General features: G+C 40.1%; 1 protein-coding gene across 1 annotated transcript in view; it reads right to left on the minus strand.

Moving 5' to 3' along the window:
- The window catches only part of LOC149428156 (structural maintenance of chromosomes protein 1A-like), a gene marked incomplete at its 5' end in the record, with an annotated part of 53,450 nt that overhangs the window by 31,784 nt on the left and 8,480 nt on the right, over positions 1-13,186 (minus strand). The window contains 4 exons of the mRNA XM_089667653.1: positions 304-420; positions 2,880-3,017; positions 7,344-7,490; positions 11,313-11,492. Of these exons, the coding sequence (XP_089523779.1) occupies positions 304-420; positions 2,880-3,017; positions 7,344-7,490; positions 11,313-11,492 (582 nt within the window). The remainder of the gene's footprint in view (positions 1-303; positions 421-2,879; positions 3,018-7,343; positions 7,491-11,312; positions 11,493-13,186) is intronic.

Genomic DNA, 13,186 nt, shown 5'->3' on the forward strand with positions numbered 1-13,186 from the left:
TGTCAGTGGTGTCACTGGGGGTTGTCAGTGGTGTTGGTGTCAGTGGTGTTGGTGTCACTGGGGGTTGTCAGTGGTGTCACTGGGGGTGTCAGTGGTGTCACTGGGGGTGTCAGTGGTGTCACTGGGGGTTGTCAGTGGTGTCACTGGGGGTTGTCAGTGGTGTTGGTGTCACTGGGGGTGTCAGTGGTGTCACTGGGGGTTGTCAGTGGTGTTGGTGTCAGTGGTGTTGGTGTCACTGGGGGTGTCAGTGGTGTCACTGGGGGTGTCAGTGGTGTCGGTGTCACTGGCAGTTAATGGGCTCACCAGATTCATCTTCTCCTTCAGGTCCTTCATCTCCCTCTCCCGGCTCTGGATGATCCTTTTGATGTCGTTGATTCGCGGGTTGAAGTTGGCCAACTCGCTCTCCAGCTTGGACTTTTCCTGGGGAAGAAATGCGAAGGGTTTACATTTTCCGACACCAGACGCGATTTGCACGCCATGCGACTTGCCAAAAAACGCACACCATTGGAGAGATCCGACTCAGCCAGAGCCGCCCCCGGTTTCAAAAAGCGGTCCACGCGCGATATGCGTAGGCATCCGTATCCGACATTCGCACCACATCCCTACACGTATCACATGCCACTTGTGCGCGGTGCGATCGGAGCGGTGTGACCGGCGACTCCCATTCATGAGATGCGATTTCAATTGCGAATATTTTCAACGATTTCTTGCGATTTGCGGTGCGATTTCCGTTATTTTTTTTGTACGTGAAATCGCAACAAAAACCGCAGAAAAAAGTCGACTTTAGAAATCGCGCCGCAGCAAATCGCACGGATGAAGACACTGACAATCATTAGATGCGATTTAATTTTGCAAATCGCACCGGTAGGACCGCGCACTGAATGTTGCGTCTTCACATTTGCGATTTGCTGCGGCGCGAGTTCTAAAGTCGACTTTTTCTGCAGTTTTTGTTGCGATTTAATGCGTAGAAAATATTGGAAATCGCACTGAAAAAATCATTTAAGAATCTTCACAAGTAGCAATAAAGTCTTCAGAAATCGCACGCAAATGGTACAATTTTAAATCGCAATAAAAAAACAAAAAAAACAAACCACACGATTTTAAATCGCAACCAAAATGTTAAAATCACACAATTTTAAAAAGCAAACAAATCACACGGTTTTAAATCGCAAAACCGCACAATTTTTAAATGGCACACAAATCGCACGATTTTAAATCGCAGCAGTGCGACCGTCGTCTCGGCCGGTTTGAGCCCAGGTTCCCTTACTAAAGATGCGATTTGCTGAAGCGCGAATTCTAAAATCAACTTTTTCTGCAGTTTTTGTTGCGATTTCATACATAGAAAATAATGGAAATCGCACTGAAAATCGCAAGAAATCGTTTAAAAATCTTCACAAGTAGCAATAAAGTCTTCAGAAATCGCACGCAAATCGCACAATTTTAAATCGCAAAAAAATAAAAACAATTTTAAATTGCACGCAAAATTGCAAAATTTTAAATTTTTTAATCGATTATTAAATCGCACACAAATCTCAGGATTTTAAATCGCAGCAGTGTGACCGTCGTCTCGGCCGGTTTGAACCCAGGTTTCCCTTACTGAAGATGCGATTTGCTGCGGCGCGAGTTCTAAAAGTAGAAAATTTAAAATCGTGTGATTTGTGTGCCATTAAAAATCGTGCGATTTGTGTGCCATTTAAAAATAGCGCGTTTTTGCAATTTAAAATTGTGTGATTTGTGTGCGATTTAAAAATTGTGTGATTTTAAAATTTTGCGATTTTGCTCACAATTTTTTTTTGCGATTTAAAATCGTGCGATTTGCATGCGATTTCTGAAGACTTTATTGTTACTTGTGAAGATTTTTAAACGATTTCTTGCGATTTTCAGTGCGATTTCCATTTTTTTCTACCTTTAGAACTCGCGCCGCAGCAAATCGCATCTTCAGTAAGGGAAACCTGGGCTCAAACCGGCCGAGACGACGGTCACACTGCTGCGATTTAAAATCGTGAGATTTGTGTGCAATTTAATAATCGTGCAATTTAAAAATTGAGTGATTTAAAATTTTGCGATTTTGCGTGCAATTTAACTTTTTCTTTTTTCTGCGATTTAAAATTGTGCGATTTCTGAAGACTTTATTGCTACTTGTGAAGATTTTTAAACGATTTCTTGCGATTTTCGGTGTGATTTCCATTATTTTCTACGTATGAAATCGCACTGAAAATCGCAAGAAATCGTTTAAAAATCTTCTCAAGTAGAAATAAAGTCTTCAGACATCGCATGCAAATCGCAAAAAAAAAAAACCGCACGCAAAAAATCGCAAAAATTTAAATCGCAAAAACGCGCTATTTTTAAATCGCACGTGAATCGCATGATTTTAAATCACACAATTTTTAAATGGCACACAAATTGCACGATTTTAAATGGCACACAAATCGCACGACTTTAAATCGCAGCAGTGCGACCGTCGTCTCGGCCGGTTTGAGCCCAGGTTTCCCTTACTGAAGATGGCGGCGCCATCACGCGAAGCCAACTAAAGAATCGGCTCTTTTGAGGGAATCGCTGGATCCCCGGACGGGTCCTTATCAAAAATCAGCAGTCGCAGTATTTGCAGTCGCCATTTTTTTGTGGGACGAGCCATCGGATGTGATTCAGCGTGCGACTGGAAAATCGCATGCCAAGTTGCAGCCTATTGTCCAAAATTGGTGTAGGTTTCGACTTTTGGTGTGATTTAGCGTCGTGACGTCGGCGTCAAGACGTCTTGCCAATCGCACCTGACTTTGAAATCGTGCGACTTCACTGTAAGTTGCACGATTTCAAAGCCGGGTTTGATGTGACCGTGGGGGGGAGGGGGGAAGACTCCGGAGGGGAGCGCTGCGCATTACCTGCATGTTCATCGCCAAGTGTCGCGTTTTGGTCTGCTCCAGGTCACTCTGCGAATATTTCAGCCTCATCTGCAGACCGTGAGCCTGCGACTGGACTTGTCTGAGCTCCGCCTCCTTGCGCTTCGCTTTCATTTGCTCCTAGAGGAAAAAAAAAAAAAAAAAAAGATGCGATTTAGAGAAGCCTGCGGATCAGTCCGCTGTACACATTCACCTCCTATGTGAAAGCTGATTCACCGCTTCCCCGCCTCCCCATAGGACGACTTCTACAGGGCGGAGCAAAATCACATGACTGCATCTCCGGGTAGGGCGGAGACAATGACATCACGATTTTGAAATCGTGCGACTTACAGTGAAGTGCAGTTTTTAAGTCACATGCCCTTTAATAAAAAAAAAAAACACCCAGAAAGCGCGGCAATAATGCGTTTTTGTGGCGGATTGGCGTGAAAGTAGCCTAAACCAATTAATTTACACGTATTGGGATTTTTTTTTTTTTCCAGCAAAGACACGGAGCAGAATTTATTGCGATCTGAATTTATGGCGAATTCTGATTTTTTTTTAAAGTTTTTTTTTTTAATTGGAAATGTTTTATAGCAAAAAGTCTAAAAAAAAAAAAAATTTAATTATACATATATATATTTTTTTCCTTTTTGTTTCGTTTTATTTCAGCAAAGAAATTTAGATCAAAATGTATTTTGCTGCATGTCTTTGCTAAAATAAAACAAAAAAGGAAAAAAATATATATATATATATATATTTTTTTTTTTACTTTTTGCTATAAAACATTTCTAATTTAAAAAAAAAAAAAAAAAAACTTAAAAAAATCAAAATTTGTCATAAATTTAGATCAAATTTAATTTTAAGTTGTTTTTTTTTTTTTTTAATTAGAAATGTTTTATTGCAAAAAGTAAAAAAAAAATATATTTTTTTTTTCCTTTTTGTTTTGTTTTATTTTATATATTGTATATATTTTTATATATATATTTTTTTTTTTGTTTTGTCTTGTTTTAGCAAAGACATGCAGCAAAATACATTTTGATCTACATTTATGACAAATTTTGATTTTTTTTTTTTAAGGTTTTGTTTTTAATTAGAATTGGTTTATAGCAAAAAGTGAAAAAAAAAAAAAAAAAAAAAAAATTTTTTTTTCCCTTTTTGTTTTGTTTTATTTTAGCAAAGACATGTAGCAAAATACATTTTGATCTACATTTATGACAAATTTTGATTATTTTTGGAAGTGGACATGTTCTAGCAAAAATATATATATATGTTTGACTTTTTGCTATAAAAACGTCCAAATAAAAAAAATCAAAATTTGTCATACATTTACATCAAAATGTATTTTGCTGCATGTCTTTGCTAAAACAAAACAAAAAAGGAAAAAAAAATATATAATTAAATTTTTTTTTTCTAGACTTTTTGCTATAAAACATTTCCAATAAAAAAAAAAAAAAAAAACTTTAAAAAAAATCAGAATTAGTCATAAATTTAGATCAAAATGTATTCTGCTCCGTGTCTTTGCTAAAATAAAACAAAAAGGAAAATAAATAAATAAATAAATATATATATATATATATATATATATATATATATATATATTTTTTTTTTTTTTTTTTTTTTACTTTTTGCTATAAAACATTTCTAACTTAAAAAAAAAAAATCTAAATCTGTCATAAATTTAGATCAAAATGTATTCTGTTGCATGTCTTTGCTAAAATAAAACAAAGAGGAAAAAAAAAAAAATTTTTTTTTTTTTACTTTTTGCTATAAAACATTTCTAATTAAAAAAAACCTCAAAAACTTAAAAAAAAAAATCTAAATTTGACATAAATTTAGGTCAAAATGTATTCTGTTGCATGTCTTTGCTAAAATAAAACAAAGAGGGAAAAAAAAAAAAAAATTTTTTTTTTTTTACTTTTTGCTATAAAACATTTCTAATTAAAAAAAAACCTCAAAAACTTAAAAAAAAAAAATCTAAATTTGACATAAATTTAGATTGAAATGTATTCTGTTGCATGTCTTTGCTAAAACGAGAAAAAAAAAAAAAAAAGAAAAAAATATATATAAAATTTTTTATTTATTTATTTTTAAACTTTTTGCTATAAAACATTTCCAATTAAAAAAAATCTTTTAAAAAAAAAATCAGAATTTGTCGTAAATTTTGATCAAAATGTATTCTGCTGCATGTCTTTGCTAAAATAAAACAAAGAGGAAAAAAAAAAAAATTTTTTTTTTTTTACTTTTTGCTATAAAACATTTCTAATTAAAAAAAAACCTCAAAAACTTAAAAAAAAAAATCTAAATTTGACATAAATTTAGATTGAAATGTATTCTGTTGCATGTCTTTGCTAAAACGAGACAAAAAAAAAAAAAAGAAAAAAAAAAATATATATAAAATTTTTTATTTATTTATTTTTAAACTTTTTGCTATAAAACATTTCCAATTAAAAAAAATCTTTTAAAAAAAAAAATCAGAATTTGTCGTAAATTTTGATCAAAATGTATTCTGCTGCATGTCTTTGCTAAAATAAAACAAAGAGGAAAAAAAAAAAAATTTTTTTTTTTTTACTTTTTGCTATAAAACATTTCTAATTAAAAAAAAACCTCAAAAACTTAAAAAAAAAAATCTAAATTTGACATAAATTTAGATTGAAATGTATTCTGTTGCATGTCTTTGCTAAAACGAGACAAAAAAAAAAAAAAGAAAAAAAAATATATATATAAAATTTTTTATTTATTTATTTTTAAACTTTTTGCTATAAAACATTTCCAATTAAAAAAAATCTTTTAAAAAAAAAAATCAGAATTTGTCGTAAATTTTGATCAAAATGTATTCTGCTGCATGTCTTTGCTGAAAAAAAATAAAATAAATATATATATATATATTTGACTTTTTGCTATAAAATATGTCCAATAAAAAAAATCAAATTTTGTCATAAATTTCAATCAAAATCTATTCTGCTGCACGTCTTTGCTGAAAAAAAAAAAACAAAAACAAAAATATATATATATATATATATATATATATATATATATATATATATATATATATATATATATATATATATATATAGATATATATATTTTTTTTTTCCAGCAAAGACGTGCAGCAGAATAGATTTTGATTGAAATTTATGACAAAATTTGATTTTTTTTATTGGACATGTTTTATAGCAAAAAGTAGAAACAAATTTTTTTTGACGCATTCGGATGCGCTTTTGATGTGTTCCATTGCGTTTCGTATGCATTCCAGTTCGTTTTTTTTCCACCTCTCGATCTTCAATTTCAAACAGGAACATGTGCATTCTGATGTGTTTTTGGTGCATTCCGCTGCATTTTACTGCGTTCCAGTACAGTTCCCTGCAGAAAAAAATGCCGCTGGTTTCACATTTTTTTCTGCAACCGGAACGCCCTGGAACGGCAAGCGCCGATGTGAACGATGACACCGACCACCATATCACCGACTTTCTGTGCGTTTTGGATGCAGGAAAAAAAAAAAGCAATTGATACGCATGGAGTGTGAACCGGCCCTTAGTCTTAGTAGCGGAAGTTCTGCACACAAAGCAATCGCTGACACCGGGCGTGTCTATGTGTTCATAAATGGTGCGAGGGCCACGGCTACCTGCATGGCGATGTGCAGGGGGGTCCCAGGCCGGGTGCGCATCAATACGCCCTCCATGTGAACGCAGCCAAACTCTCACTGCTTTAGTCATTGTGAGGAGCCGACATCACTCAACCCAACTGGTCACTCACCTATCTCTCGAAACGCACACTAGCACAAAACACACACATGCTCACACGCAAACGTGCACACACAAACGCACATGAATGCACGCACAAATGCACAAGCACACACATGCTCACGCAAACATGCACGCACGCTCACTTGCAAACACGTACACACACATGCACAAATGCACACACACACATGCTCACACGCAAACATGCAGGCACAAACGCACGCTCACACGCAAACATGCACAAACGCACACGAACGCACGCACACATGCACAAACGCACACATGCGCACACATGCACGCACACATGCACAAACGCATACGAACGCACGCACACATGCTCACGCGCAAACATGCACAAACGCACACGAACGCACGCACACATGCACAAACGCACACATGCACGCACACATGCACGCACACATGCACAAACGCATACGAACGCACGCACACATGCTCACGCGCAAACATGCACAAACGCACACGAACGCACGCACACATGCACGCACACATGCACAAACGCATACGAACGCACGCACACATGCTCACGCGCAAACATGCACGCACAAACGCACGTGAACGCACGCACACATGCTCACACGCACGCACACATGCATAAACGCACATGAATGCACGCACAAACGCACACGAATGCTTACTCAGACGCAAACACGCACACAAATATGCACACACGAACGCACAATCACACGCAAACACGCAGGCAACTGACCTTCAGCTCTTCCGTTAATCGTTCCTTCTTTTCCTTCAGTTTATCGACGGCTTTCTCGTCCCATCGCCTGGCTTTGGCCTTCAGGTCGCTGGCTCCTCCGGAGATCACACCCGACTTCTGGAACAAAGTGCCGTCCAAAGCAACCGTCTGCCAGACCAAGATGGAGGAATCGTCAGAGAAACACATCACTACGTCTAATACACAAAATATCCCATCCAAAGCGCAATTCCGCGCCAATCCTTTTCGCCACCAGAGCTTTTTTTATTCATTTTTTTTTTTTTTTTGCACGTTTATTTTTAATTTTTTTGTGTGGGCCAAAATTAACTTTAGTGTTTTTTTTTTTCTTTTTTTTACTGAAATTTTGCGTTAAAAGTCGCAACAACCATTCTTTTATTCTCTACAGTGTCTGCTTTCAGAAAAAAATTAAAAAAATCAAACGCAGAATTCTGCGCCAATCCTTTTCGCTGCCAGAGCTGTTTTTACTTTTTTTTTTTGCACGTTTATTTTTAATTTTTTTTTTCACTGAAATTCTGCGTTCCCTGAACCTCTGCGACATAAAAAAAAAAAAAAAAGTCGCAACAACCATTCTTTTCTTCTCTACGGTGTCTGCTTTCATAAGAAAAAAAAAAAGTCGTCTGCTTTTTTTTTTTGCACGTTTATTTTTTTTTTGTGCGGGCCAAAATTAACTTTAGTGGGTTTTTTTTTTATTTTTTTTAACTGAAATTTTGCGTTCCCTGAACCTTTGCAACATAAAAAAGTCGCAACAACCATTCTTTTATTCTCTACGGTGTCTGCTTTCATAAAAAAAAAAAAAATCAAAACGCAGAATTCCGCGTCAACCCTTTCCGCCGCCAGAGCCGTCTTTGCTTTTTTTTTGCACATTTTTAACTTAATTAATTAGTTAATTAATTAACTTTAGTGGTTCTTTTTTTTTTTTTTCACTGAAATTCTGCGTTCCCTGAACCTCTGCGACATAAAAAAAAAAAAAAAAGTCGCAACAACCATTTTCTTCTCTACGGTGTCTGCTTTCATAAGAAAAAAAAAAAGTCGTCTGCTTTTTTTTTTTGCACGTTTATTTTTTTTTTGTGCGGGCCAAAATTAACTTTAGTGGTTCTTTTTTTTTTTTATTACTGAAATTTTGCGTTCCCTGAACCTCTGCGACATAAAAAAGTCGCAACAACCATTCTTTTATTCTCTACAGTGTCTGCTTTCATAAAAAAAAAAAAAAATAAATAAAAAAAAAAAATCGAACGCAGAATTCCTTTTCGCCGCCACAGCCGTCTTTGCCTTTTTTTTTTTTTTTTTTGTGCATGCCAAAATTAATTTTAGTGGTTTTATTTTTTTTACTGAAATTTTGCATTCTTTGAACCTCTGCGACATAAAAAAAAAAAATCTCAACAACCGTTCTTTTCTTCTCTATGATGTCCACTTTCAGAAAACATCGAACGTTTTGGGGGTTTATGCGAACTTCTGGCCCGAAACTATTTTTTTAATTTTTTTTAATATCAGGCCTGAAGTTCGCGTAAACCCCCGAAACGTTCGATGTTTTCTGAAAGCGGACACCGTAGAGAATAAAAGAACGGTTGTTGCAACTTTTTACGTCGCAGAGGTTCAGGGAATGCAAAATTTTAGTAAAAAAAACAAAAGAAAACACTAAAGTTAATTTTGGGCCGCAGAAAAATGCAAGAAATGACCCAATTTATAGATAAAAGATGAGGTTGTACCGAGTAAATAGATACCCAACATGTCAAACCTTCAATTTGCATCCATCTGTGAAATGGTGACAAACTTTAGTACCCCATAGGTTCCATAGGCGATATTTTACTTTTTTATTTTTTTTTTTAGGGGATTTTATATGCTGGGTGCAATTTAAATTTTTTACTATTTAAAAATTTTTTTTTTTTGTTTTACTTCACCTTTTTTCCTCCATCACATAGGGAACAGGAGAAAGGGGGGGGGGTGAATTTGTGCTCAGTACCCCATATGTTCCAAAGGATATATTTTACATTTTTTTTTTTTAGGGGATTTTATATGGTTGGGTGTAATTTAAATTTTTTACTATTTAAATTTTTTTTTTTTTTTAACCACTTGCCTACCAGGCACTTATACCCCCTTCCTTACCAGGCCAATTTTCAGCTTTCAGCGCTGCCGCACTTTGATTGACAATTGCGCGGTCATGCAACATTGTACCCATATGAAATTTTGATCATTTTTTTCTCACAAATAGAGCTTTCTTTTGGTGGTATTTAATCGCCACTGGGCGCTTTACTTTTTGCGCTATAAATTAAAAAAAGTGCAAAAAATTTGAAAAAAAAAAAAAAGTTTATTTGTTTCTTTTATAAAATTTTTCAAACAGGTATTTTTTCTCCTTCACTGATTTGCGTTGATGAGGCGGCACTGATGGGCACTGATAGGCGGCACTGATGGGCACTGATAGGTGGCATTGATGGGCACTGATAGGCAGCACTAAAGGGCACTGATAGGCAGTACTAATGAGGTGGCACGGATAGGCGGCACTGATAGACAGCACTAATTAGGGGTCACGGATAGGCGGCACTGATATGCAGCACTGATAGGCGGCACTGATAGGTGACACTGATGATGGGTACTGATAGACGGCACTGACTGGCATCACTTCTGGGCACTGACTGGCGGCACTGACTGGCACAACCCCTGGGCACTGACTGGTGGCATTGACTGGCAGCACTGGTGGGTGGCACTGGTGGGTGGGCACAGGTGGGTGGCACTGGTGGGTGGCACTGGTGGGCACAGGTGGGTGGCGCTGGTGGGCACAGGTGGGTGGGCACAGGTGGGTGGCACTGCTGGGCACAGGTGGGTGGCACTGCTGGGCACAGGTGGGTGGCACTGCTGGGCACAGGTGGGGGCACTGCTGGGAATGGGTGGGCGGGGCTAGTGGGCGCACAGCTGATCGGAACTTGCGGGGGTCACTGCTGGGCACCGATCATCAGGGCACTGATCATCAGTGCCCTGATGATCGGTGCCGATCCCCGCTCTGACAACTGCCGGTTCTCGGCAGTACTTTCCTCACGATCTGACAGCGTGAGGAAAGTGCAGCCGAGAACCGGCACTTGCATTTTCCTGTGATCAGCGTGTCATTGGACACCGCTGATCACGTGGTAAAAGGCCGGTGGGATCGGCCTTTCACCACATCACGTGATCAGCTGTGTCCGTAGGACACAGCGATCACGGAGATCGCCGGGTGCGCGCCCCCTGGGGCGCGCAGGAGAGCGCGTTCTGGGAGGACGTCATATGACGTCCACTCAGAACTGGCCGGCCGCGGTGAAGCCGTCATTCGGCTATGCGCGGTCGGCAAGAGGTTAAACAACTTTTTTTTTTTTTTTTTTTCTCCATCGGACAGGCAGGAATCAGCTTGTCAGATGTACAAATGTGTGTGAACCCCCCGCTGTCAGGTCTGTACGTCGTCGGTAGGAGCCCCTTCTTCCATCGACAGGACTGATCTGTGCACCACGTGAGCCAGAATCATTGTCGGTTGGTGGGGGATCAAACACTTATTTTACTCACTGAACTGCAACTCCATTTATAACATTTGTAGCCTATTTTTTTTTTCTGCATTTTTGAATTATATTTTGTCTCTATCATTTAAATTACGCCTGATTAAAAAAAAAAAAAAAAATTCAGACACCTCCATTTTTGTTTTTTTTTTTAATGGTTGAACTGGATGGACTTGTCTTTTTTCAGCCAGACCAACTATGTAATGATGATGACATAGATTTAATCGGCCACTTGGCGCGTAGTTATGACCACATAGATGGCGCAATGCGGTTTTGTTTTCTTGCATAAAAAAAATAACATGAAAAAAAAATAAAAAATAAAAACAAAAAAAAAATAGAAAAAAATAACACGAAAAAAAAAACCACAAAAAAGGAAAAAAGAAAAAAAAAAATGTACTTTGAGCTTGGCTAGAAATGTGAAATTGCAGCGACTTACTTTGTGCCTCTGATGTCCTCCGAAGGCGATCCGGCGAGCGTCCTCCACGTTGTCGCAGACCAAAGCGTTCCCGCAGGCGTACTGCAGAGCCTTCTTGATGTGCGGCGGCTCGTACCGGATCACGTCGATCACCAACTTGGCTCCTTTCAGCTCCCGCAGCTTCTCGTCGGTGGGCTTTACCTGCGCAGAAACGACATTCGCGGTTTTAATTCCGAAGATCGGATGAAGAGAGAGGGAGAGTCAAGAAAAACAACAGCATACTAGTCAGTAGGGCGCTCCCAAGCACAAAGACAGGTGCGGCTCCATGGAAAAAACCCCAACTGCCCCCGCACTGTCAGATCTGAAAACAGCGCGGCCATGCGGGGCTCCGCCTACACCGCCGCGTCATTCGCAGAGTTCTGAAAAGGAATGACTACAAGTCCCGGCAGCCTTAGGGGGTGAGGAGCGCCGGGGTAGTTCATGGAGGCTTCCTGGCAGAATAGCTGCTTGGCCGTACACCCCCATACATCCCCGTACATCCCGTACATCCCCATACATCCCGTACATCCCCATACATCCCCGTACATCCCGTACATCCCCGTACATCCCGTACATCCCCATACATCCCGTACACCCCCATACATCCCGTACACCCCCATACATCCCGTACACCCCCCGTACATCCCGTACACCCCCCGTACATCCCGTACACCCCCATACATTCCGTACATCCCCGTACACCCCCATACATCCCGTACACCCCCATACACCCCGTACACCCCGTACACCCCCATACATCCCGTACACCCCCATACATCCCGTACACCCCCATACATCCCGTACACCCCGTACACCCCCGTGCACCCCCATACATCCCGTACACCCCCATATATCCCGTACATCCCCATACATCCCCATACACCCCCATACATCCCGTACACCCCCATACATCCCGTACACCCCCATACATCCCGTACACCCCCATACATCCCGTACACCCCCATACATCCCGTACATCCCCCATACATCCCGTACACCCCCATACATCCCCCATACATCCCGTACACCCCCATACATCCCGTACATCCCCATACATCCCGTACATCCCCATACATCCCCCATACACCCCCGTACACCCCCGTACACCCCCATACATCCCGTACATCCCGTACACCCCCATATATCACGTACATCCCCATACATCCCGTACACCCCCATACATCCCGTACACCCCCATACATCCCGTACACCCCCATACATCCCGTACATCCCCATACATCCCGTACACCCCCATACATCCCGTACATCCCCATACATCCCGTACATCCCCATACATCCCCCATACACCCCCGTACACCCCCATACATCCCGTACACCCCCATATATCACGTACATCCCCATACATCCCGTACACCCCCATACATCCCGTACACCCCCATACATCCCGTACACCCCCATACATCCCGTACACCCCCATACATCCCGTACACCCCCATACATCCCGTACACCCCCATACATCCCGTACACCCCCATACATCCCGTACACCCCCCTACATCCCGTACACCCCCCTACATCCCGTACACCCCCCTACATCCCGTACACCCCCATACATCCCGTACACCCCCATACATCCCGTACACCCCCCTACATCCCGTACACCCCCCTACATCCCGTACACCCCCCTACATCCCGTATATCCCCCATACATCCCGTACACCCCCGTACATCCCGTACACCCCCATACATCCCGTACACCCCCCTACATCCCGTACACCCCCATACATCCCGTACACCCCCATACATCCCGTACACCCCCATACATCCCGTACACCCCCATACATCCCGTACACCCCGTACACCCCCATACATCCCGTACACCCCATACACCACCAT

This window comes from Staurois parvus, unplaced genomic scaffold (genome assembly GCF_062004578.1).
Source record: "Staurois parvus isolate SC_StPar_1 unplaced genomic scaffold, SC_StPar_1.0 ptg003465l, whole genome shotgun sequence".
In the NCBI taxonomy this organism is placed as follows: domain Eukaryota; kingdom Metazoa; phylum Chordata; class Amphibia; order Anura; family Ranidae; genus Staurois; species Staurois parvus.